We start from the raw sequence: 27,475 nt of genomic DNA, 5'->3' as shown, positions 1-27,475 counted from the left end.
GCATGTATGTTCTCAAGCATATTAACTACGGCTGATTGGGGACACCACAGCGAGCGATCTCCAAGCCTCAGGCCCAAATCGCAAGGCAGGCACCTTCCACCACACACTCAGCACCTCTGACCCACATTGTCTGGTGTCTCTCCTCCAGTACTGGAACCCCTTACACGTGACGTGATGCTTTTAAAACACAGTGCACTTTTAAAACTTCAGTGCTGATGGCTGGGAGCTGGACCACTGGCAGTTCCTGTTATATGTGAGACTGAACTCCAGAGCCCACAAAATACAGTTAAGCCCCAAAACAACATGTCCTTCTGATTCTTCTGACCAGTGACCCCTGCTGGGGTGGTTGGGGATCATGGCTGATAAGTAGAGTCTCAACTGCTCATTGTAGACGAGTGTGAGAGGAAGAATAAACTAAAGCCCACATCAGCACCTTGCTGCACATGGGTCCCAATGCTGCTTGCTAACGCCAAACAGTGTACCGGAAAGCCCTCTCTCGCAAAACAGCTTGCCGCCACCAGATGTCGACCTGCCACAAGGCAGCTGAAGCAGAGCAGCTCTCCTACTCCTTAGCCAGCTGCAGGGCCATTCGGCCTGGGAACATGTTGACTAGCAGCTGCGTTTCACCCTGACCCTTTAAAGAGACACACATCTGGACTGGTTCCCTCATACTGAACCCAATGCTATCAATAGCTTGTGGGCTATACTGTTATACCCTTTGGGCTTTTTACAGATACTCCTCAAGCATTTTCTATGACAATAGGCAGCCATGTTATAAACAGGAAGTACTAAATGTAGATCTGTTAGTCAATGCGAGTTGGACAAAAGTAATTATCATAAATAACAGTCATAATAAATTTTTAAAAGTAACTGTCAGTGATATATTGTTTCTTGTTGTTTGGAATGGAAAAATCAAACAACGCTCACAGGCTGGATTAGCACAAAACACCTCATAATTCCCCTAAATAGCCATATGCATCATCCTTTCATGGTTTCATGTGTATGGCGCACCTCAGAAAGGACGGTGTTCTTTGCAGTCTTGCAGGTGAATAATAAATGACTTAAAGAGATTTACAATCGAACAATATTGCGATTTTAAGAATTTGCCAAACCAGTTCTTTTTAAAAATAACCTTGAGCGATGTCATGCCAAAACAAGTACATTTGAAATTCTTCCCAAGGTATTTTCCCAGAACTACTCCCTTGATATTAATCAACAGCTTCTAGCAGGATCTGTGCTCAGTTTGGAGTGTGAATCTGCAGCATTGTGTGATGTTCCAGGTTGCTGCAGCTCCAGGCAGGACAGTGAGAATCTGGCAGGTTAACAGAGCCTGAGCTTTGACATGCAGGCAGTCATGCTTGGTTAGAGACAGCACTTCTGTCCTGCATTCCAGGACTGTGTGTGTGTGTGTGTGTGTATGCAATTGAGGATGTGAGGGGTGCAGAGTTATCAGTGGAATGTGTGCCTGTGTGCTTTACAATTCATGTGTGGGTAGGGAGGGGTGGCAATGACTGACTTATCAAGGGAATTTTTCTGCAAATATGTGCGTATCAAGACAGTCAGAACTGAAACGTTGGGTCTCTTTTAGTGCTGATTGCAGGAATGGCAGCTGGACCTTAGCTTGCAGAAGGTATCGTTTTAATGGATTACGTCTCTATTCGAACAGAGAGCCCATGGGTGTGGTAGACTCTGAAAAGGTCGCCTCTTGTGGTCTGTGGGGGATTGTCCCTGTTCTGGATACAGAGGAGGTCTGGGGATGTTCCAGCACAGCTTGACGAAAGCGGGACATGCAGAGGAGTGTGCAGAGGGTGTTTTGGTGGTGCACTGAGGAATAAGGCTGTCAGGCTGAGGTGTCAAGCATGTCATGTCTAACTAACAACTTATCGCTGGGAGGGCAGGGCTACTGTGCCCTCATACCTCCTGGGTTGTGGGTTCGAGTCCTGCTCAGTGTCTGCATCTAGCACGCAGACCAGCTTTGACCCACAATGCAGATTTTAGCTGGATCAGTAGCTGGTCTCTGAACTGTGCTTTGTGTGTGTGTGTGACCTGTGAGGGCTGAGCAGACTCTCTGTGTCCGGCTGTCTAATACTCTGTACTTCCTGAGATACAGGCAGACAGAGACCCTGCACTGGATAGACAGCTATGAAAAACAAACTGATGGTATTGGTAATAGTCTGTGAGTGTAATACATTTACTAGGAAATGATTATGATAACATTACTCATATGAAATGTTTGCTTTTAGGTGAGCAAATGGTGTCATTTTTATATTTAAAAAATCACAATGCAAATAAAGACCTTGTTAAAGAAATTCCCGAACATATAAAACATAGGAGGGCTGGCACAGTGGTTAGCCCTGTTGCCTCACACCGCTTGGAGTGAGGTTCGAGACTCTGCTTGGGGTGGGGGAGAGTTTGCTTGTTCTCTCTCTGTCATTGTGGGGTGTTCTCCAGTTTACCCCCCACAGTGAACTGAAGTTGCCAAATTGGCCATGGGTTGGCCCCCCCATCCTGGGTTGTTCTCTGCCTTGTGTCTATAACTTTTGGGATAGGCCCTAGGCCCTAGACCCCCTCTATCCTGCATAGGATGGATGGATAGGAAAGATATAACAGGTGTCTTAATTATGAATGACGGCTGTTAGGATACATTCTTCTCCGCATACCATAAATTCAGATGTGAATGCAGACATTTACTATTGTTCTCAGAGAGTGATCAGAAATGATAGAAGTACTTCCAATACACTCCCAGTTCCTTTGAAATAGAAGGATGCATGTGGTCATCTGAATCTCATTCATGTACCTGTCCCATCAAAGCAAAATGTGAGAACTGTGATCTGCGATGTTTTGTTGAAACAAAGGATTAGGTCCTACTGGGTGGAGTACCGTAACCTAGAGATGATTTTAAACAGAAATCTTAATAACAATTTCTGGCGGAATAACCCTTTATGGTATTATGATACTTCAGCGGTAACTCAATAAGAGATACTTTCAGAAGCTCATATTAACTAAGCATTAAAATGTATCAGCAGATATTAATAGCAAGACTCTTCTTACATATTTTCATCATTTACATGCAATTATTCTCTGGATTAACAAATTAAGTCTGGTTGTCAATCAATTATTTTTATTAATGTCTTACTTCAGTGGGAAGTTTCATATATACTGTAACTTGATAACAAAGCACTATTGCTGCAAATGGCATGTGGGTGCAGGTTAAGGGAGGTCCGATTATCCAATATGAAGGCCGGGGGCCATTACCATAGAAACAGGAACTAACTGATGGCAGCGACCCTGTGGTTGCTAGCTGCCAGATGATGACACACTCCACTGCACAACCCAAACTTACGCTGTGCATTTGCCTCCTTTTTGGGATTTCCCCAGGGTTCCGTAGATCTGCCGGGTTTGAAATTGACACTGGCATGGTCAGGGCTTTCGGTTCTCAAGGCATAGTGTGACACAGGCACAAGAAGCGTGCATGAGTGTGAAATGAGTATGTCAACACTTGGGGGAGGCTCCGCATTAAGAAGAGGAGCCAAATGCAAGAGTTTGTCACTGCTAAGACAGGCATGGGGAAAACCTGGCTGACGGTGAATATTCTCAAATCATTTACTAATACAGCCGATGGCTCTTCGGTAAATGATAAAAAGGGCCTTCAGGAATCTGAAAATGTTTAGAGACAAGTAACGGTAGGTTGGAAAATGCAAAAACACCACAGATCTTTGGGTTTCCTGACCTGACCCCTGCACCTTCCATGCAAGCCTTCTTCGTTTGCAAGAAAGTAAGCCCCCCCAGTTTCATCAGGAAACCAAATAAGAGTGACAGCTTTCTCCATGTGTGGGAATTTGAGGGCATTTTAAAAGGAAAACAACACCCCTAGACAGGAGCGGGGTGGAGGCAGACTTTACTCAGTTACCCCCCGTGTGATTGGTGGTTAAGGTTTGGAACACGGAGTATGGGTGGTGGAGTGCCCTTTTAGCCTTGAGCGAGGTACCTGGCCTGAAGTGAAAGTTATCCAACTGTGTCAATGCACACAACCCGTGTCTGCTGTCACGGGAATGACTCAGTCTCCGCTCCAAAACATTCCTTGAGGATTTGTGAGACTTGGCACGTGGTTTGAAACAATCTTTAAGGCTGGAATTTCACCTTCAGATGCGCTCTATCTGTCCCACGCTATTTAAGGTCATTTTGGCAACACGTGTCTGAAGTGTCTCATGGCCAGCTGGGTGTTAAATGTGATTGTCCCATTACCTCTCAAATCAAAGCTGCTGAGCACTAAGTCACAGCACCCTGTGTGATATGTGAAAGACTGGCACCCAGAAACTGATTCTGTTCTGCAGCGATTCTGCACCCAGACAGTTGATGCCCAAAGAGAGTTATCTTTCGGACATACAGACCCACAGGCATACTTCGTTGCATCCAAAGTGAGAAATTCTACATTGCTCTATTGCTTTTATTTAAAGAGACCGGCTGGAGAGACAGAGCCTTTTATCTTTATGGACCAAACATACAGAACCTGTGTAGCGTCTGGGGATTTTCTTTAGGACGTGAGAAGCTGGCCAGAGCGCCGTTGAAGGTCTCGCTCCCAAAATCGTGGCATACGAGTAAAGAGAGTGTTTTACTGGGAATGGAAAATCAGGAAGGACATACTCATGGCAGAAATAAAACAGGAAACTAGGAGATGGATTATGGTGTGAACAGAAGGACAATGAACATGGGAACCAATGTTTCGCATTACTCTGCTATAAAAAGTCGTATACATATTAAAAAGAAAACATACTTATTAAATAAAAGCTGAAAATGTTGTCCTTCTCAGGATACAGGGCCAAAGAGTACAATTAGCTCAACTACGTATGACTGAGTATTTTGCATTGATGGTCTAACTAAGTTAGAGTAACAGGTTACTCATCTGGTTAGCATCTGGTTAAACATACAGTCGCAGTTAGCAACTGAGTATAATCAAAAAATGTGTAGTAATGGTGACAGGTCAGATGGGGTAACGGTCTACAGCCTGCCTGAGCCCAGAGAGCTGAAAAGGGGATGTTACTTATCAGGGGAAAGACACAGAAATGACCAGGGCCTCACTCACCTGGCAGCAGTCCTCCGCTACGAATGACCAGCCGAGCACCAAATGCCATTCAGTTGGGCTTCGTTTTCATGTCAATCCCCAAACGTTAAACAAACATGCATCTACGCAGGGCTTGTAAGCACAGCGGAAGACATATCGCATGGGGAAGCGGATCCAGCCCACCCCACCCCATCTAAACCAAATTTTCGATGTGGGCTTGCTAATCACTGTGCGACTGGTGATTCTCTCTCGCTGTGAAAATTAACGTTAAACCACAAACGGTGAAAAAAAAAAAATATCTGAAGCTGAATTCTCAGAAGTCTGAAACCACGGAAAGGCTCCAACTGAATTTCATTAACGTTCAACAGCCCAACCGTCAAAAAAGCAGGAAGTTATGCTCTGCTTCCCAGGTGCCAGTGAAAGGAGGTTACCCCTAGGGCCACGTGAAATGTGAAATCTAATGTGAAATAAGAATCAATGAAACATCCATCCAAACTTCTTGTAATTGCTTACGCTTCTTATAACCTCCTTGTCTTTATATATTTTAACCAGTTGTGCTGTTCAGGGTCTGGGGACACTATCAAACAGTACATATCCATCCATACATCTTCTAACCAGCAATCCTAGTCAGGAATATGGCAGACATTCAAACAGTATAATCAAAGGAGAACTATAAGTAACAAGTGAACATATAGTGAGTTGTGTAGTAGTGAAAAGACGATCTATGATACAATACTATGTGATTTAATATGTGATTATAGAAGCTTTCACAAAGGAAGTACACTAACCTCCTGCTGAACATCTCGGCGAATATGCAGCCCACGCTCCACAGGTCTACCGGTGTGGCATAGCTGGACTGCAGTAAGACCTCTGGGGCCCGGTACCACAACGTGACAACCTGCAGCGGAATAGATACACACACACACAAAGGGTGAACACGGTGTGGAAAACCCATACAGCCTAACGGAGGTCAGTCCTGCCGCGCACACAGTAGGCGCACCATGATTCTGAGTTAGGCCAGGAGGAAGACTGACACTGACTCAAAGCTTCTTACATTTCAAATGTCTCCTTCAAATTGAGCCTTTTTTGAGTCCCTTGGTGGTTAAATGCTGTGCTGAAATGTTGGCATGTGGCATGAAAAGCCAGCAAGAAAGAAGAAAGGTATAGAAGCCCCTGAGTGGATCATTGCCTGCAGCAGATCATCAGAGGTGTTCCCCTCGACCCTGAGCCGATCCTGTTAGCTATTTCACTGGGCAGTGAAAAAGAGACTCTTTATGGGTGTAAAATTATTATGGATAGCACTGCAATGATTTTATACTTTAAATAAACTCATAAGAAATTGGTCTATTTTAAAACATCATGTATTGACTCAATGTCAATTTTGATAATTAACACTGTATTCTATATTTGCTATTGTATTTAGGATTTCGACCATTGATGTACATTCTCCCTTCCATATCTGCGAATTTGGCATTAGTTATTTCTGTTTCGTGAGCTGGCCTTGAGCAATAAAATGGGCATATTTTAGGAGATTGCTTAAAATATATAAACAATACTGAAAATATTTTAGATCACATAAAATTATATAATATATAATTAGTGTTATTTAATATTTGTTAGTGTCAGTGCATACTATATCTTTAATATTAAAAGTCTGCATGCCATGCATTTTTTGTCTTAACAACCAGCCTCACTCATTTGTTAGTTGTCGCTCTAACCGTGAAACTTACATTTCTTGCAGAAACTTTTAAACTTTTCAGTGCTGTTAATTTTGCATTTTTAATAATGGAACCAAATATTATTCACAAATTTCTGCCCCTAAGCCTCACGAATGTGAAGGGGTGACTGTAATTATGTTTAAATTTATTTTAAGTAATTCTTTTCCTATCATATCTAAATCAGTGCAGGAATTCCTTCCAGTTGTGTTTTTTGCTATTATGGTAACACTACCAGTCAAAAGGTTTTGCACATACTGAGATTTTCTACATTTGCATGTAACTGACTTATCATTTACTAAAAATACACTCCATATTCTTTGATAACAAATAAATTTATAGTATGTTCACCATTTGAGTACATTTTTAGCAAGAAAATGTCATATTTTTCATTCATCAAAGTAACCTCCTCTAGCAACAGCAGAGAAAATTCATAGGGATTCTTTCTACACGGGAAATTAAATACTGCTGTTTTATTAGATGAAACACTTAATTAGCGCATTTAAAGTTAAATGACAGCCTAGAATGTGACTATGTCATCACCATATAACAATAAGATATAATAATAGGATGTCAGACATACCCTGAGACATACTCTTTCCATATTTATAATATGGAAAGAGTATGTTTCTTTTATAAAGAAACTTTTCACTTATATTTTCATTTATACTTGTTCAACTTTCCAATGCTTAAGAAGAATAAAAAGTTTATGCAGTTTATGAAATAGTAGTGAAAATTACATTAAATAGGATGTTATTGGACAGTATTGCTCCATATAAATGGCTCTTTTCTTATATCTGCCAGCAATCCTATTTGCATCAGATCACCTCTCATAGGGATCCATAATGGGCTAAAGGTGATGTACTGTATGCGGGAACCTCATCCTTGCTGTCATTTACCTCCCAAGGATCTCCAGGTAGGTCACACAAGACGGCATGCCACTGGGTCCCTTTGAGCTTTGGCTTACGGCAAACATTAATTCGTACTGTAACTAACAACTGAGGGTCCTCCTTTCTGCCTCAGATGACAACCCACATACAAGCTAAACTGGCAATATCATCTGTGTTCACTGTGTCCACTCAAAATATAGAGTTTGTTATATACTCGCCGTATAAGACTACCCCCTCTTCCGCACACCCCTGTGTGCTATTATTGTTACCGGTATTATACCGGTATTACATGAGTGCCATTAGTATTAGTATTAGTGCCATTACAGTAACTGTCATTGTCACCATTGTACGGCCGCAGGGCCTCCGGCCCGCCCCTGCATCTCCTTGTGACCGGCACTAGTGCGCAAGTGCGCATGTGCGAGCTCTGCGTAGACAAGGGGCGGGCCGGAGTGCCGCTGCTTCCCGCCGAGCAGAACGGGCCGGTCACGCCGAAAAGGCTGGCACCCCTGTCTCGCTGCTGCTGCTCGCCGCAGCCACGCTGATGACCCGCCGCCGCCGCGCTGGATACCGCGTGATACTGGATGGTATGTAGAATGAGGTGGGCGGGCATCGGGAGGCCACAATGGGCACCGGCGGGCATCGGGAGGCCACTATGGGCACCGGCGGGCATCGGGAGACCACTATGGGCACCGGGCGGGCATCGGGAGGCCACTATGGGCAGCTATGTCTATCCCAACTGAAGTGCACCCGGCCTATAAGACGACCCCCCCACTTGGAGGCATGTTTTTCAGGGGGAAAAAGTCATCTTATACGCCGGCAAATACGGTACATCAACTAGCAAATATGTCACAATGGTCTTTCACAGAGACTTTGCTAATCTGACTCAAGTAAATGTTCCCGTTGACACCCACAGCACCAAGATGCCACATGTGCAGACATAATACACAATTTTGAATAATAAGAATGTCCAGAATAAGCAGAATAATAATGAATACACATACCAACTCACAAAAATACCTTACCACAACAACATCAGTGAAAATAAATAAAGCCAAAGTCAAATTCACTTCTACTATTGGAATTACTTTCATATAACTGTAAGCATATTGAAACTTTTAAAAAGCTATATTGTTTCAAAAAAGTCCAGGTTATTCAAATTGCACAATGAGAGTATAAAGCATTTAGGATGGAAATAATGATGTTTTTATCCATTACTTGTATTTCAAATTGTCAAGTTACACAAAAAGAACGCTATCCACAATCTTGTCCTCCAGCTGCAGCCTCAAAGGCGAGAGGATTAACTTGAGACACGCTAGCGTTTGTGGTACCTTTACTGGAGTGGCTGACACAAGGCTGATATTTAAGGCAAGTTTGTACAGCTCTGGGTCTGTGAAAGGCTGGCCAGCCTGCGGCCTGGGTATGCCTGGAGACTCAGAGCGAAAACGTGAAGAAGACAGAGTCAGCGTTTCACACTGCAACTCCGTCAAATGGCTTTTGGGCTTGGCCTTTCATACACTGCACTGGCTGTGCAGCTCATCTGTATGCGGGACTCGTTTCCAGAGAGCTCCACGGAAATGTCCAGCAGTCAGCCAACCGTAGTGGGAAGGACCTGCTGTTTACATTAGGTAAGGCTCCTCTCCTCCTTTAGAGCCACTTAAAGACAAATCTGGGAAGACTGTAGACATTTCCAGTCCATGTGTAGGCTGAGACCAAGCCATGCCATCAGACGCACCTCCGTAATCTTGAGAAGCCCAAATACCATCTGTATATGCAGATCTTTAGATACCTTGTCAGGTATTATAATTCACTTGGGTGACTTTTTAGCCATTTAGGACATCAGTGGGTGAATGTGAGGTTTAGGCTGAACACCCTTCATCATGCAGTGAGGAGAGGCTGCTTATATCGCTATATAGCAGGGTTATTCAAATCACGGTCCTCGAGGTCCGAGCACTGCTGGTTTTCCAGCCTTCCTTTAACTGTCAGTCAGGTGTGAAGCCTCTGACCAATCAGAATCAGTAATTATTAAACTAAGTACCTTGGAGAACTGAAAACAAGGCCTGTATTTGGAATCGAGGTCCAAATTTGAAGAATTCTGCTATATAGATATCACTGCAAGTTTCCACTGTGGTTGTCAATAATTCTATTTTACATAAAGTTTGCACAAGGGTGTTCAATGACTCATCCAAACATGGATTTTTCTGATTTTTGATATAACTTTCCATATAATGGACAGATGAGTGTTTGATTATCAGCGGATGTAAATAATTTACATAATAATATGGCAATTGTAAGACAATAATAATTCAAAGCATGGAAGTATACTTTAACATCCTAACATAACTTAGCAGCTTAATAATAACAAGCATTACAATTGTATAATGTTTATTAATGTATATTAAGGCTGTTAAGGTATGTTAGTATGTTAAGATATCCTTACATGTTGCTTATGAATGTTCTATGAATGCATCATGAAGATACACTGAATGTTCTATAAATGCATTATAAAGGCATTATGAGGGTACAGTTAATGTAAAGCATTACCGTTTATGGAATCTTTTTTGTGAACATCTAAAATGCTTCCTTGAGCAGGATGTTATGTTAGCAAGGTGTTGTAACCAGATGAGCTAGCCTTTCTTAGAAATGTCCCATAAATCCTCGCATGCTCGTCTTCATGAAACAATAAGGCATATGTCCAAAAGACAATAAACCTGCATCTTTGTCCACAGTGCCATGTTCCTTCCTGAAGAGAACCAAAGCCGGTACTATCTGGATGTTACCAACCCCCACTGTCTTAATCACTTTTTTGCAAATCTGCAAAGATGACTAATGGGACAAGACAGCTCATATAATTCTACAAAAAAAGAGAGAGGCATCGATTGGAGGCTTACTGATATTAGTGCCTTATTGCTGCACGATTGATAGAAACAGAAACCCCAAGAATGTAATCTACAAAGATGACTAATGGGGCAGCCCTGAAAGCAAAGCACCGATGGCGAGGTACATAAGTGGACATAAGGAGTGAGAGAACCCACCTTTGGAACTATGGGAAACATACCGAATCAGTATATAATAGCAGTGTTATGACATATTTAATGCTTTATTTGGCCATATGTTTTCATTTGATATCAGTGGAGATGACATCTGTGTTTGAGTTAACGCTTGATTCAAATGCTTCCTTCATCACTGTTTCTTTTATTTGGCTTAAACAATTATTTTCACATGGGACAGACACTACACACTAAATATGTTAAATGCATATCTGCCAAGATGAAAATGTTATGAAGACACAAACTAAGAGTGAAAAAGTCATTGGTCCTGCAGATTAGCTCCCAAACAAGGGCGTCTGATATTTGCAATTATTCTGACTCTCAAAATAGCAATTTTATAAATGGGATTTACAAAGAAGCTGTAGGACTTAAATAAGCTACTGTCTCTTATTTTAGCCTTCCTGATTAAGTGGAAATGCACAGGAAGTCATGAAAATATTGCCCTTAGTCTGTGATGATGTGATCAAAGCGGCCGTGTGTGGTTACTGCGTGATGGTTCCTCTTCAATCTCACACCATTCATTGAAAACTTGAAACACCAGGCACCCACAGGCCAACAGTTGACGCAAAAGTGAGCATCTTCCGCTGCCATTTTCTAACTCTGCCTTCCGGGGGAAAAAAGGATTTATATCTTGTAGGCACCTTGTGGAGAATACACGAGGTAAACGAGATAGCTATTAGCATTATAGACAAGCTACAAAAACTGGGACAATGTTTAAGACCAGGCTATGAAGTTTTAATAAAATAGCATTCGAAACGTTTTTTCTTTTTTGGAAGTCTTACAATTTACAAGTACAGGATGAACAATGAGGCTTTTTGAAAACATGGCTAATAACTTGTTTCTTTAAAACTTTACATTATCATAGACATGCATCTTAACCCCTAATTCAACACATAATCAAACTTCGCCTGTTTTCACAATTTCTACAAATGCTGATCTCAAGCCCCGTAAAGCCACTTTGTTCTGAATGCTTTGCCTTTACACGGTACCTTAACAAAGGAGAGAGCTCTTCCCATCCTCACAGAGTTTACCTTCCCCTCCAATTAAATGTGCAGAATGCAAACAAATTCATACACCACTTTGGTCTTGATCTGAATCTGGTCCTTAAAAAACAAATATCCCTGCTCTGAATCTGAAATAAACTTTTGCAGTTGTCTCTTTCTACTGTCTCAGGATAAGCAGCTGGTTCCTGCTGTTGTCTTCTGGGGTAAGGCCTCATGGTGGAGCCTAATGTCAGTCCTGAGAGATTAAGCCACAGTTCCTTCCTGATAGGCTATTCATTACATCATTCTGTTATCACATGGCTTCCTAAATCTGGTTCCCAAAAAACACCTGATTTTCAAAATTCAGCTTCCCTTCAGAATGATACCGACTCTTTAAAACTTTTATCATTATACAAACCATGTCAAAATAGGAAAATTACTCAACTGTCAATGTCTACCAAGCATGAGAACCCGACCTTAATCAGATACTAGATTCCCCTTTAAAAAAACGGTAGACTTATTTGCACTTATGCAACAAAAAACCACAGCCTTTTTTTCCTCTTAACTGCTTTTCAGAAAAAGCTATAAATGTATAGGATTTTGACTTCTAAGAAGAACCGCATGCTACAGTGAAGCGACGTTACCATCTGAGCATATCCGCCCCACACAGCCGCCGTTAATAGAAGGCTTCACCAGAGGTCTGTCCCACCAGCAGGAACCAGGGCTGTGAGAGATGCCGGTGTCAAGTGGAAATTCTTTGAAGCACAGCAGAGTTTTGATGTATTCTGTGAGCGAGCATTTGCCTGTTGCAATTATTTATATATGGTAAACATTACACTGCAACGACAGCGTATTGGGCAGCTTGCAGAGATACACGTCATGGGCACCACTTAAAAGGAGAGCAGAATGGTTGCATGATGGAAACTACTGTATACTGAAGCGTTTACACCTTGAACTGTTGCACTGTTATACCTCCTAAATACTAATTTCAAGCTTGCAAATGTTTTACTGAATCTCCGGGTTAATCTCAATATCGAACCACATGAATCAAATCAGTTACACTTTTAGCAAATTTGCAAAAAGACATCACTTTTACTCCGCAGATTGCAGCCCAGTGTATCATCTTTTAGTAGCTTTATATGTATTTAATATGTACTCCAATGAGCCAAAACATTAAACATTAAACAAAACAAGTAATTAATCGACCAGTTTATAAATTAGTATGAACATATTTCTTGTTAAATAAAATACAATTTATCATAGGCATGCACATTTCAAGTCCAGTCAGCCTGGCAGAAGCAGGCTGGCTATCACTGCAGATGAAATGGCCACGTTCTACACCTTCCTTTCTGAGGAACCACTTGGTCTTTCCCTAGAAGCTCCACTCATCAAGCCTGCACCCAAATCCATAAAATTAATACTCCTCAGGAGGGAAGATTTTGTTTTTATTCACTCAGAACTGGTCTACGGTCCCCCTCTCTCTAATTCTATTTCCTGCGTGCAGCTGAAACAATGGCACACAATGCAACTTAGAAGAAGGCAGGCCGACGGAGTTGGATGGAGCCCTGTGTTTACATTCTCGCTCAAGGAGGAAGTGAGGGATGAAAGAGCCTTTAATATGGACCTTCACATCCTCCTCGGCAGGCCGGGGTGGTTTTAAAGGGATATCCGCACATCCACAAGCCAAGATCTCTGGCTGGTGCTGAAGCACTTTGCAGTGCTTATACCGTACCACAGACACAGAGGAGCTGTGTCTCATGGGAATTTGCCTCCCGATTGTGGCGGATCCTTGCGTCACCACTGGATTGTAATATGTACCTAATTTCAAGACTGTGCCAGCTACACACATCAAGCTTGCACGAGGGGTGATGATCCAGTTCTCATTGTCCGTCGTGTCCGTGGGAGTAAATGTCTCCCTCGTAATCCCGACAGTAAAGCTCTGAGCTCGGGGGCAAGGTGCTCCTCACTGTCCCTTTAAATTCTGAAGATTCACCTTGGCAAACCGTCAGCTTTTGGATACTTGGATAGCTTCTGATGGCAGATACTGTTTTGTTGCTTAGGAGACGTCCAAAGCCCCTCGGTAAATCCTGGCACGCCTCCTGACGCCTGCCGAACGTCGGCCAGCCACACGGCCATTCCATCCGGTCTGACTCAACAGCACGTGGTCAAACACGGAAGAAGCGGCAGGACTGAGAGGCTTTGCACAAGATAAGAGGTTTGGCAGCTTGTAATAGCATCTATTTATACAACTGAACATTTCAACTGCTCCTTGCGAGGTCTCCAGTGGGGAAATCAGCACCCTTAACCAGCACACCACCTGGTGCTTGAAAAAATGGTTCTCCAAACTCCTGTGTTTTCTCTACCTGTCTTACTCATATTTCTTTTGTTAGATGCTTCAAAATGCAAATAGTGCATGTTGTCAGAGAAGGATATCTTGTATCATTGAAAGCAGGAAGCCAGGCTTGCATATCATGTGTCTAGTTTTTGCCTCAGCAAGTCTTGGGAGTGACACTTGGTATTGTCCAGCGCACCCCTCTACATTATCCTACATATGGTACAGGCTGTCAGCAGCTAGACAAACTTTGGTGTTACCCACACTGGCCTGTGCAGACTGGGACCTGAAGTGAGTCCCCACCCCTTACTGGTCAATCTGTCCCTTACCGCGTCAATAGAGTGACCTGAAGTCGGCATCAGCTCTCCCGAAAAAGACTGTTTACAGGGCAAAATAAGAGACACGCACATTTAAGGAGGCAGCTTGGAGGAGAGTGATACGCTCAGTGCAAATCGCAGCGCAATGGTGCACAGCATACAGTTAAAAAGTGCACAGCGGCTGCCAAAGTATGCAGCGCTTAAAGGAATTCAGTGTGGGGCCCAGTGTTCGCGAACAAAGGCGGCTCAGTAAGGCCCCGTTTCCCCAACGCTTCCACATCCGCGAATCATTACTTGGAAAATTCCTGATATATGCTGTAATTTTTTATTTTTTTTTTTACCATTTTTTCCCTGGTACAGGGAAAGCTTTAATATGCAGAATCCCATTTTTTTTTCTTTCCCCCTCAAATCAGGTCCACACGAGGCGGCCCCCTGCCCAGCTTCCTTCGACAATTAACCCAGGAGAAACTCGAATGATTGGCAGAGCCCGGAGCATAAACGCTGGGTCAGAATTGCAAAGTGCGTCGATTGCACGATATTTGTGTGAACAGCTTCACCTCCTGACACAGCGTGCTGAAATCGGGCCTGACCTGTCAACCTGCTGGCCGTTCATTCGCTCCAAGTGCTACATTGTGTGGTGCGTCTGTCCCGGATTATTTGCAGGAACCCCCACTGCATGCAGACAGAAACATAGGTGGAAAATCGCTTGGTTTGTTCTCTGGTAAAATCCGGGCGGGCAGGTATTAGTCATACCGAGATTTTCAGCCTTTCCTGTCACCAGGTCTTTCAAGGCAACATGGAAAGTGAAGGACATGATTTAAAAATAACGTACAGAACTGAGGGTGGGATGTGAACAGAGGTGATTATTACCAATGAAATGGTTAATGGAAAGACAGGTTGGTAATGGCTGGTCGTTTTGTGTTTGGTAGCTCATCTATTTCTTTGAGTAATACCTGTCCAAAAACAAACGTATCCTGTGTTCGGTACCATGTACTGTGGTTAGTACCAGAATCCTGGGTTATCTGTACTCTGTTCAATGAACTGTGTGATCTGATCAATAGCACACGTCATGTGTTCACTAACACCCCTATCTTATGTCACATGACCTCTGTTCAGTAACGTGTGTCCTGTGTTTGTTACCTTTGCTACCTTGCAGCTGTTTTGCACAGATGTCTTGCTAAGTGATGGAACGGGCATGGAGATCGTGCACGTTCATCTCAAAAGGATAGTTGCCATGTTAGGCAAACATATGTTGGACTTTTCCCCGAAGAAAATGGAAGGAATCCCTGTTCTTAAGAAGGCTAAATACAGAGAGTAACTTAATTACAGAGAGAAAATGCCTCTCTGTCCCAGCTGCACAGGAAACACCAATAATTCATACATGACCCGATTAGCTAGCTAGCTAGCTGGTTAGCCGCTGAGAGGAGGCCTCTGTCGTGCATGGAACAGAGAAAGCAACTTTTATTTTCCCACTTTTAATTTTCAGTTTCACAATGCGTAATGCTATGATCTCTGCAATTGCACTATTTCCAGAATTACGTCTGCTTCTCTTAAGGTATTTATATATGAAAACCTTGCAATGCTGAAATCAAATAAGTATGTTAAATAAGTATCTTAAATACGCATGTTAAATGCAAAGGCCAATAAAAAGTTCAAATACAGATGCTTAGTAATACAGTAATACAGTAACTCTACTCAGCAGGCCTGCCTTTCAGTCTATTTACATCCTTTTATTTAAGCCGCTCATGATCCCAGATTAGCTCATATTTTGCAATATATTTAATATATCTTATTCATCTAGCCATGTATTTATATTTAACGAATGGAAAGGAAAAATACAAATGTATCTCTTTTCTTTAAAAGCAGATTATACAAAATGAGACACTGCCACAAAGGTCCTGCCGTGGGATTGGAGTCTGAGCGAACCTTGATCATTGGAGGTGGGTTTTATTAACGTATTCCCCTCCGCCTTGTTTTGCACCCTCCTTCTTCTGTCGATTCGGCGGTTGGGCACGATTTGCTTCCACACGAGACCTTAAGTGAACGGGGGGCGGGGGGCGGGGGGCGGGGGCCGCCTGAAACAGCGGTGAGCTTCGCTAACATGAGGAATTCATTCCTCCAGTTGTGGGCAGGAAGTGACGGGACCCAAAGGACTCCTGCTGGCGCGGTTATTTTGGGTCTGGTATGCAGTGGCTGCCTGTGGAAGGCCTTTTTTTCACGACACAATGCGTGTGCATAGGCGTAAACAGGGCACAAGCACGATGTTGTGCCCGTTTCATGCGTCACGGGACTGCCCACTCCCCCATTCACTTTTTATTTTAACCACAACAATAAATGTAATTGCTACATTAAACCTCTAAAGTTAAACCCTTAAAGCACAAGATTTTGTTTTCTGTAAAGACGAGATCATTTTCCTGATGAATATACAGTAGGAAGGTTTTTGACACAATTACGCAACTCTGAAGCTAACAATACGGGCGTACAGTATCAATTATTTAATGGTGAGGTTATATGAAAAACTCAGCTGTTGCATAGAGGGCTGAACTCAGGGAAAGGATCTTTACAAAGATGAAATTTGATGGGTAAACAATGCTGGACATTCGTTTTGCTTCGGTCGCGCCTTAGGTTCACTGCATTGCAACCATTGCCCACAGCACTGCAAATGGGCTTCTGGCACCACCTGTTAAGGCTTCCCCACTGTAAAAACTGGATTTAAAATGCCACATTCCTGTCCCCTTTGCCAATCGGCCCGTGGAGCATATTTACTCTGATTCAAATAGGCCGTGCTTCTGAGGTTTCTGTAGTCTGCGAGACCAAAGACCCTGAGTGTGCGTTCAATTGGGGAGCCATTTTGAGGGCAGGCAGATGGTTCCAACATCCGTCCATCATCCATCAATTTTCTAAATTTGTCCAATGCAGGGCCATGGTGGTTCAGAGCCTACATGTACATTTTATTCATTTAACAAACACTTTTGTGCAAAATCAATTACAAGTCAGGATTAGGCAGTGTTCCAGAAACAATTGGGATTAAGGACTTTGCTCAAGGGCCCACCAGTGATGTCACTCTACAGACTATGGGATGTGAACCAACAACCTTGGTTGTTGCCTGATCTCGGGCACAGAGTCTAAACCCACAGAGCCACACACCACCCCAGAACCATAGAAATGGCTGTACGGTGACACATTATCAGCATGTAACCATCACTTGAGATAGTGGAGTTCTTTGAGAATGATCCCGTGGTAGGTCATTATCTACCACCACTGGCATCGGACATTGATATGGCTGTACTGAGATATTCTATAACCCTATATATACATTCTATCCTCTTGTACAGACTCCACTCCAAGGATGATAACAGTAACATCATTGTATGTTTTAAAAACCATGAGTCCTTTCAGGATTGTAAACCGCTACACTGCAGCCATGGGGTCTTACTTAAAAACACTCGTGCCATAATAAGAGTAAAGAAAAGTTGGGTCAGAACTTGTTCTGCTTTCCTCAAGTTCAAAACTGTGTCTCGGGATGCCTTCCTGGTGGAGATCGGGGAAAACAAGCGACGAGCGAAACCCATCAGTGCCATGTCTCATATCTTCTGTCGGGCGGTGCAGTTTTGGCCAATCTGGCCATATCCATCTGGGTGTTTGTGTTTATGACACTGCCATAGTAACGTAGTGCGAACTGCGATAAACGACTTGTGACTGTTGCTTGCGGATCCTGAATCGAGTTACTTGTGCAATTCTGTGCACGATATCTTCAGAATTGACTCCTGAACACTTTGATGGTCTCAAGGCCTCCCGTAGTAACTCACATCAGTATGAAAAGTTCCCCAATTAACCTCAAATGTAAGCAAACTACGCAGTTTTCACCCTGGCAAGCACCTGAGTGGGATTCTGAAAGAAGGGAAGGCAACACCAGTGTTTTCTGGATGAAAAATCTTCTGTTTAATTTAATCGAGCAGTATAGAAATTACAGCAGAATATCTTTATACTGGTAATAAGTGGCCTCCTGTCATTAAAGTTTGTGACTGAAAAAGGCTGTCATTGTAAATGACCTGAAATGTGGTATAAAGCAGGACAATCGCTATCAATGGGGACAGGGAAAAAATAAAATGTGCCCCTTTGTGACCAAGCTCCTCCCCACCCCATGGTCTGAAGCTGTGAAGCTGTCAGTCAGACGCAAGGACAATGCAAGGACGCTGGACTCATAATAAAACTATCCGATGGTGGGAGGACAATACGTGAATTGCCTATCCATGCTAATCCCCCCCGATAGTGCCCAGTGGGTGGTCCCATTTGTATTGAGGGACCCTTTTTCCATTTAACTAGGTCCTCTGAAGGCAACTTGGGGGGGTGGGTGCTAAAAGAATACACTACAGCGTGCTGCACACTGCAAGGCCGCTTGAATGCCATGCCAGACTCCCATACTGAGGTGGCACCCAGGCTGCTTGGTTACATCATGGCAGCAATTCAATTACATGACATACCTCAGCTTGGTCTTGTTCTCGGGTTTATAGCATGAGGATAATTCCCAATGCATCGCAAATGCTTCCGTCAAAGCTTAGACTGTTACAAGTATTAACATCTGAGCTAACTGTATCCAGTGCACCTTCATAAAGGCATTCATAATGCATTCATAGAACATTCATAAGCAGCATGTAATTATACCTTAACATTCTAACATTAAGAGTATTAATATACATTAATTACAAACATTATATGATTATAATGTTTGTTAATATCATATAACATTTGTTGTTAATGTATATTAAAGCTCTTAAGGAATGTTACGATGTTAAAGTATACTTACATGCTGCTTATGAATGTTCTATGAATGCATTATGAAGGTGCACTGAATGTTCTATTAATGTATAATGAATGCATTATGAAGTGGTAGTTAATACAAAGCGTTACCCGATCTTGGTCAGGGTTGCAGGGGGTACTGGAGACCATGTCAGGCAGCACAGGGCACAAGGCTAGGGCACACTGTGCATGGCATGCCAGTTTATTGCAGGGTAAATACACACAGTTGTACACTAAAACGAATTAAGATACGCCAATTAGCCTAACTGCAGGTGGAAACCTGAGCACCCAGCGGAAACCCATGGGGAAGCATGGAAACTCCACATGCACAGAGCAAGAGATTCAAAGCTCAAAACCTGGAGGTGTGAGGCAGCAGTGCTACCCACTCAGTCCTTGTGTTGCTAAAAGCATCCACGCTGTATCTAAATACAGCCAGCATGGGAGGGTCAGTCAGGTGATCAGAACTTTGTGTGCTGATTGGTTGATGGGTTAGCATTTGTTCCACTTAATATGTATGAAGTGGTTTTGTTTTATTTTGCTCCTGTGAATCAGACTGAACTTCAATATAACGCCCCAAGTCAGTCCTGCCTGCCTCGGTTCCACACATTTGGCTTTTCTCCGTCCGCATTGTGTGCCACCAGTCTCGCCCCAGTGCCCTTGAACAGCACCCTGATGTCTCCAACGAACATCCAACTCCCTGCCCAGCCAGTCCTGGGTCATGTGGGTCTGTATGCCAGCTTCACCAGAGACGGTCCTACGGTGGCAGTTTATGGGGGTGGATGTCGCACGTCAATAGACAAGCGGATCACTGGCTGACTTGCCAACAGTTTCCTCACCGTGTACGTTTGTGTAGGTTACCAATTACCACTCACAGCAGAGATCTTAATCAGTCAGAAGTCTGTGGGTAGCTACTGACTTTGCTGAAGCCCGTAGTGGTACTGAGGTACCAAGTTGATAGGCAGTCCTTTTCAATAATGCCAGATGGTCATTCACATATGAGTGATGTGCCAAAATAAAAAGAAAAAATTCATGAAAACACCATAAATAAACCTTTATCTCTTTAATCTTGAAATGAAACCTATTACTTAAAATAACCACTGCTCGTTACACCTCATACGACATACTGTTTCACATTTTGGGAATGAGTCACTGGGTTTCTTTTTACATGTTACTGTTACAAGTCTGTTTTTTCCCCTCACTTACCCTGGTATTCGCTGTAGCCAGGATCTCGCCCAAGCGGAAAAAGAAAAACTGACTATCAACTGCTTTTGCATACAAAAATAACGATATTCCTTCATCTGCCAAGACTGAGAGGAAGTGTTTGTTTTCCCTCTGCGCTCCCCCCCCCCCCTCGGGGAAGGTGATAAGGGGAATTCAGAGGCCAACGACGTGTCTGTCCCTTCCCTTTTTTGAAAAGTCGTCCCTGTGCAGATTTCTATGCTTCCAAAGTTATTTTGTCCAGCGCCTGGTGATTCCTCATAAAAACAAGGACCTAAAGAGACTGGGCAGATCTCTGGTGAGGTCCAACACAAGGAATCCCGAAGAAAAGATGCCTTAAACACGTTGGCCTGTGTATCCAGGAGGCTTCTGTAAATGACCGTTTCAGTGTAAGATAAGCACAAAAACGCGTCTAAGGCCTGCAAATTCCCACGCCTACATTGAACAAGGCAGCATATTATATAAAAAAATCTTGAAAATCTACAAAAGATGAAAGGGGCCGATGATGAAAAGCGGCCGGAGACCCCCCCCCAGCCTCGTCCGCGTGGCGTGTTCTGAGACAGGGACGGCCAGCTTTCACCCTGCGCCCGCGGTGTCGTCTACAAGCAGCTCGGTCGCATTCCAGTCTCCGTTTTGGCGGCGTGCGACCCTCCTTCACCCGCGCCGAGCCTACCTCTGCAGACACGCCCACATGGAGCTGACAGCCACCCACAAAGGCCCTAAGAAAATGTTTTCGGCCTTCACTTTGATATGGTGGGTTTGCCCCAACCGAGAGCGCGAGGGAAACGAGAGAGGTGCATAGGAAGAAAAGAATGACAAACACAGAAAAGAAGGAGAGAGAGAGACGGGGATCAGGTTTAGGCCCTCAAGCAAACCTTTTCTGCCAACATGTACTCCTCTTTGTCTCGGGAAAAGAGTATTGGGGAATACGCTTAAAATCCCAAGAAAGCTGTAAAATGCCATAGCATCAATCTAAGCGGGTGGCCTGACGTCCCTCTCCGTGCACAAATAATAATAGCAGGGAATGGAGAGCTTTCTCACCTCTGAGTACCTGTTGCTGGCTACTAATGACTGCAGTAGGGATGTCATTGCTGATATAATTATGTGCAGTGTTGTACACCATTAAAGTGAAAGAAAAAGACGTGGGTGTGGTGAGTTAAATAATTTATGTAATTATGTAAACGTACTCACCGCATTATTTGGCTGAGCTCAAATCTACACAAGCATAAGCTGTGGCTCTTGTTTATATACCAAACTGGAATCTGAGTAGGATTTTCAGAATGATTTTATATACCAAACTGTATTCTGAGTATGATTTTCAGAATGATTTTATATGCCAAACTGGAATTTCAGTATGATTTTCAGTATGATTTTATATACCTCACTGGTATTTCAGTATGATTTGGTAGTGCAGGTGTAGCTTAAACTCGACACCAGTTTATTTCTTAAAGGGCAACACAGTAGAAGATCAGGACGGATCATCTCATTAGCAAAGCCAGGATACTCACTACTGAGGTGAGGGCCATCTGAAAGCTGTATATCCTGGCCAGGCCAAAGTCAGCCAGCTTGATCTGGCCGCCACTGGTGACCAGAATGTTCTGGGGCTTCAGGTCACGGTGCACCACACGGTGGGAGTGCAGAAAGTCCAGGCCTTGCAGGAGCTGGTACATCATGTCCTGGGAAAGCAGTAGGAGTGACACGGCTCAGATCAAGCAGAACAGCATGAAAAGGGAGCTCCTTCATTCTCTCTGTGCGTGGCGGTGCCTGGTGAACCATAACTAGTATTTATGAGCGATAACCAGCATGGTCCATGAGTAACGCGACAAAGATTCAAAACATGCCGTGGCGAACATGGGCGGATAACAAACATCCTGACTCATATTTTGGGATATGATGGCACCTGTTACACGAACCTTCAATAAAATATTATTACATACAGATTCTCCATGTTGAAATTGCGGAAGCTTTTTGATTAAGAACCGGAGAACAACTTCCGCAAAGAGCACGGCATTTGCGTGTGATGACGGGATGCGACATGGGCCCCAAATCTGAGCATCTGCACCAGTGTGCCCCACGTGAAGAGAGGCTGTGTGCTCTCCTTGAGAAATGCGGCCATGTGCCTTTAAAAGCAGTGCCTGACAGATGTCGATAACCGTCAAACCGGCTAGCGGGCCGGGCCTCTGCACTGCAGCTTACAGTGCCTCCACTCGTCCTACGTTGAGGGGCAATTTATGCAGTGGTGGCCCTGGTGTAACAAGGGCCCCGGGAAAAAGAAAAAAGAAAGAAACACGGAGGCTGTTTCCTCTGGCATGAGCTAGGGTTAGGGTGTCCGGTGAGGAGAAGCATGTGTTAATGGAGGGGGGGGGGGGGGGGGGGCACGTGAGAGACGAGTGGGAGGAAAACAGGGCTGGTTAGGGGGTGGGGGGGCGGATTCGAGGGAGCGGTCTCACATTTACCGCTCGAATCGCCTCGGGCCAAGACCTCACAAGTAACATGGACACGGGCCCGTGGTTCCATTCACTAACGAGCCAGCTGGTCAGTGATTAAAAACACTGAGCACAGCCGACCAGAAGATGCCAGCCAGCGGCAGCGATCTGACCGGGGGCAGCCTGACGCCTTGGTAAACGTGTCAGGAAGGTTTCTGGAACTTCGCAGCCTTTAGTACAAGTATCTTCAGCATCAAGTGCCCGTTTTTTCTGCAGTGCTGATTACTGTAAAATTTAAAATGAAAACAGATTTTGAAATAACCAAGAGAGTTCCTTCCAGAACAAACCTCTGCCACTCTGCTGTTGTATGGACCACTGTTGCCATTGAGATGTTTACCATGTATAATTGCTGGGGCATTTGTGTTATATTTAACCAGTCACATGGCCTTCAGGGGGGAAGACACACCTGCATGAGGCACTACTCCAGAGAATATACCAGAAAACCTCTAAGAAAGTGTCGCTCTGCTCCACCTATAGAATGCAGATTAATATTCACCCTGTATCCAGGGCGAATCCCTGGAGTAAGTTTGCATTGAAAGCGGAGAAGGCTGCTTAATAAAGGGTAGGTAAATCAGCTGGAATCTATGGAATCCTCTATTTCTATTCCAAAACAGTGAGAAACAAACAGCAAGCAGGCTAAAAACAAGGAGAAAGTGCAGACTGACGGTGCTACCCCTCGGCGATTCGCTTTTCACGGAGAACCGACTTGCCCGGAGTAACCTCGCATTTTAATTACGAAAAGGATAGCCTTACCAAACACTTGTCTGAGAATTAAAATGCGATATTCTGATATTCTGATGTGAATGGGATACAAGAGGGAGATGCTAGGATACCTTCCATGGTGTTTGATTGGGCGATCTGAAATATATATGTGAGAGTGATTATTTCACAAGGCCTTCACAGAGACTGGAGGAGTGGGGTGTGAAAAGGGCGAGGAGAAAAGGCCCCCGGACCAGCCGAAACATGCTTACAGAGGGCCGCCTTTTTAATGCAAATGCGGGAGAAGCTGCAATATTGTTTATTGTCGGCAGGCATAATGCAGGACATCTGGCCGTTACCGGCGGTATGATCCCTGCCCATGCCTCATTAACCTCCTCTGTATGAGTGGGAGATGGGATTCTGAGGGCTGCAGGCCCAGCCGTCCCGCCACACTCCCTGGCCCAGAGCAAACCTGCTTGATATTCTTCCACCCCATTTCATCTGTGGGCCTCTTTCATCACTGCCCATGCGGTGGGTCTGAATGGAAGGCGGGGGGTGTTCTCCGCAATCTGCTGTCCTTCGTGGGGGTGCAGATTAAGATGTTAAAGGTTTGCGAAGGAGTTGCATTTATTTAGTCTTTTGCCACTAAAAGGACGGTATTCCCGTTTGCCCAGTTTGCTTTCCCGTTTCTGGGGAATCTGGTGCTCTGAAACGGGGACCACGGCCTCCAATGGCTTCGGCCTGGTGGCTCAGGCTGTTATTTCTCCCTTCGACTGGGAACGGGCCTTTTGAACGAGAGGGTTGGCACTCGAAGCCCCGCGACCGGCCTGTTGCTGACAACTGCTTGGTGACCATGCCACACTGCGAGCACACATCACAGATGTGTAACGGACCTCCAACGATGAACGATTACTGTAATGGCTCTGCTCAAAATGGCATAACCTGATGTGAAATGGGAGCTATGTAAAAAAAAATAATTAACCCCAGGGTAAATATTAATATCAATATCAGTGTCTTACTGCTCTTTAATCTCTAATATCCCTGTCACAAGGTTTACAATGGTCTCCTGTATAGGGGAATGTTGATGAAGAAGAAGAGAGTGTGGAGAAAGGGCATGTCCTCTCTGAGGGCCTCAACAATCCCCACAGGTGCAGGATTACCTTGTCATACAGTATATCCTCAGCTACCCAATCTATGAGCCACCTCTCTGAGTCCGCAGGTCGCAGAACCTGTGCACTAATTCCACTCCAGCAGCCTTGCATCCTCTGCCTGTGTGAAAGGCTATCCCCCTCCTTTGTTCAAAAAACCACAACAGCAACGTGTGAGTCTCCTCTTTTACTTACAAAGACAGTTAGGCTCCATTAAGCAGTTTCCGTATTAGTTGTTGATGTACAGTATGATAAGAATAATGGTAAATGGGTGGGACAGAAAGATCAGAGAAACTGCTTGAAATTAAATCCATCCATTCATTCATCTTCCTTACCGCTTCATTATAATTGTTGATATGATTGTACATTTTATGAGCAATTTCCATAATGTTGCAATGTTTGTGCTTGATATAAGGTTTTTTTAATCATATAAGCCAACTAAAATTATGCTCCATTCATTCATTATTATTGGTTTAATTCAATTTCCTTATAATATAAAGACAAAATTTACAAATTCTACATTATTATACCCTTACATTCATTAGACCCATATTCACTCAATGGGGAGTACCAATTAGTTATCATAATCATACCACTTGCAACTTGCCATTGAAGCCAAGGTGGTAGGGGGGGCAATAGCCGTAATTATAATGTATTTTATATTGGGGGGGGGGGGGGTCATTGTGAGCACATCTGTATTTTGAGGAGGACATGTCCCCCCAGTGCATGTGATAATTACAGCTTTGGTTGAAGCCCAATTTGAGCAGGACACTGAATGTTTTGAATGGTAGATTAATTGCACTTCAGTGCTGGACCCCGTGTGCCACACATGGCTGTAATCTGTGCTCCATCATTCAGTTCCAATCCACTTATCCTACTGTGGGTCACAATTACCCCTTATTATCATGTGCAAGTAGACAAGTAAAAACAATTTACTGTCATGATTGTTAATATCATGCAATTGTACTACTACGTACTGAGGCGTAAGAACCTAGATATAAATAAGTCACTGAGTGAAATTCATTAAAAAAGGTAAGGTAATATTGCAGGAATATGTTCTTGTTTTACATTTATAAATACATTAAATACAATGAATAATAAAGTAACCATAAATTCAACTGTTTGTACCAAAAGTTAGCCAAGCACCCCGATGTTCATAGTACAGACTCTAGAACAGCATTCAGGCTATTAAAAATCAGAGCCAAATAAAAATAAAAGTACTGTATCGTTTCACTCCCTTAATTTGTAGCCTTCCACCACATGCAGTGCCCTTCAAAGCAGCACAAGTCTCTCAAACGTTATTTTTTTATGTCCTTGTGTTTCCCAAAGCCAGCAGAACATATTTCCTGCAGTTCATGCAAGCAACAGGGATAACTAAAAATGTTCCCTGCAAAAACAGATTTATTTTATTGTTCACAGCAATTAAGGAGCTACAATATAATCCTGCCAGATCAACGCCAAATTCTGAAACTATTGTTTGCCATTGAATTTACTGTGTGCGCATTGTTTCTGGAAAATGCATGATTGCTAACATGTGTATCCCTGCATCTATTCCGTTATTTCCAAGTCTATGGGCATGTTTCCCTCTCTACTTGCAAAAGGTTAGCAATGGAAGGTGTGGTTGTTCAAGTATTTATTCATGGGGAAAAAATGTTCAAGCAAGTGTGATGTTTTCATCAAAAATGGGGGCCACTGTTATAATTACTTTGGACGGACGGTTGCACCACATCTGTTGAAAGTTCATATTATTACACAACAGAGTGCATGACATGGCTGACCCAGAGCATGAGAAAAAATAGGAGAAACAGCCTTGGGCTTCTCATAAATCAAAAATATCACAATATATTACCTTGAGGTGCTTTTGTGTTCATTAATTCTCTATGACATATGTATGGCCTTAAATCAAGAAATTAAAAATACAGGCGCTTCCTGGGTTACAATGGTCCGTGTTATGATATTTCGAATTTATGATGGGTTAATGTTTTTCACTTTCAGTACATTATTCAATAAATTCTATGAGATATTCAACTCTTTATTATAAAATAGGCTTTGTGTTAATGATTTTGCTAAACCGTAGGCTAATGTAAGTGTTCTGAGTATGTAGGCTGTAGGCTAGACTATGATGTTTGTTAGGTTTGGTGTACTGTAATAAAATGTATTTTCACCGATATGTTCGCCTTCCGATAGGTTTATCAGAACGTAACCCCATCGTAACCTGGGGAGAGGCTGTATAAGGAACAATCACAAGCGCTCTCTATACAAGCAGGATGCGGGTATCCAAAGTACCTTGATGGTTTCTGGTGGTACACCAGGTTCAGGTGCCTTCTCCAAGTACGTGGTCAGATCCTGATCCACATGTTCGAAGACCAGTGTCAGTTTTGTCTCTCTGTCAGTTCTGGACACCGTACATACATCAAAGAGTCTGTGGAAAAGCATACAAGCAAAGTCAAAATGCTGACCCGTTACTCATTTCAATATTTCGATACCTCTTATAGCTGTTTAAAGCTCCACGATGACTCGTCTCTCGACTGGCAAGTCATTAAGGGAACGACAAATATAACTAGAGAATGAGTTTGACTAAAACAGCATAAATCATCCTTGCTTTTTAAATGAATACACATTTACTGTAAAATGTGGTGGTAAGCCACGAGAGTTGATTAATCCCCAAGGTTCATCAATTTGTACTTAATCCAAAACTAATACTTAATAATGCTTAGAAATGGCTGCCTTTTGAAGTTACTTATAGAGTGAGCTGTTGGTGCTGATATTTATAGCATT

At 43.3% G+C, this 27,475-nt stretch overlaps 1 protein-coding gene and 1 long non-coding RNA gene across 3 annotated transcripts in view; both read right to left on the bottom strand.

The window, feature by feature from the left end:
- The window catches only part of cdk6 (cyclin dependent kinase 6), a 41,523-nt gene that overhangs the window by 7,150 nt on the left and 6,898 nt on the right, over window positions 1-27,475 (bottom strand). For both annotated transcript variants that reach the window (XM_023811861.2, XM_023811860.2), the window contains exons 3-5: window positions 26,984-27,119; window positions 21,873-22,040; window positions 5,851-5,960 (exon numbers count right to left, since the gene is read on the bottom strand). In XM_023811861.2, coding sequence (XP_023667629.1) covers window positions 5,851-5,960; window positions 21,873-22,040; window positions 26,984-27,119 — 414 coding nt within the window. The remainder of the gene's footprint in view (window positions 1-5,850; window positions 5,961-21,872; window positions 22,041-26,983; window positions 27,120-27,475) is intronic.
- Window positions 10,840-12,257, bottom strand: LOC111843898 (uncharacterized). The gene is made up of 2 exons (XR_002838271.2): window positions 11,704-12,257; window positions 10,840-11,355 (listed from the first exon to the last, which is right to left on the bottom strand). It is a non-coding gene; the product is annotated as an uncharacterized lncRNA (long non-coding RNA).

This window comes from Paramormyrops kingsleyae, chromosome 23, assembly GCF_048594095.1.
Source record: "Paramormyrops kingsleyae isolate MSU_618 chromosome 23, PKINGS_0.4, whole genome shotgun sequence".
Taxonomy (NCBI): Eukaryota; Metazoa; Chordata; class Actinopteri; order Osteoglossiformes; family Mormyridae; genus Paramormyrops; species Paramormyrops kingsleyae.
Note: the sequence above shows the minus strand (reverse complement) of the source record. Positions and strands in the feature narration are given on the sequence as shown.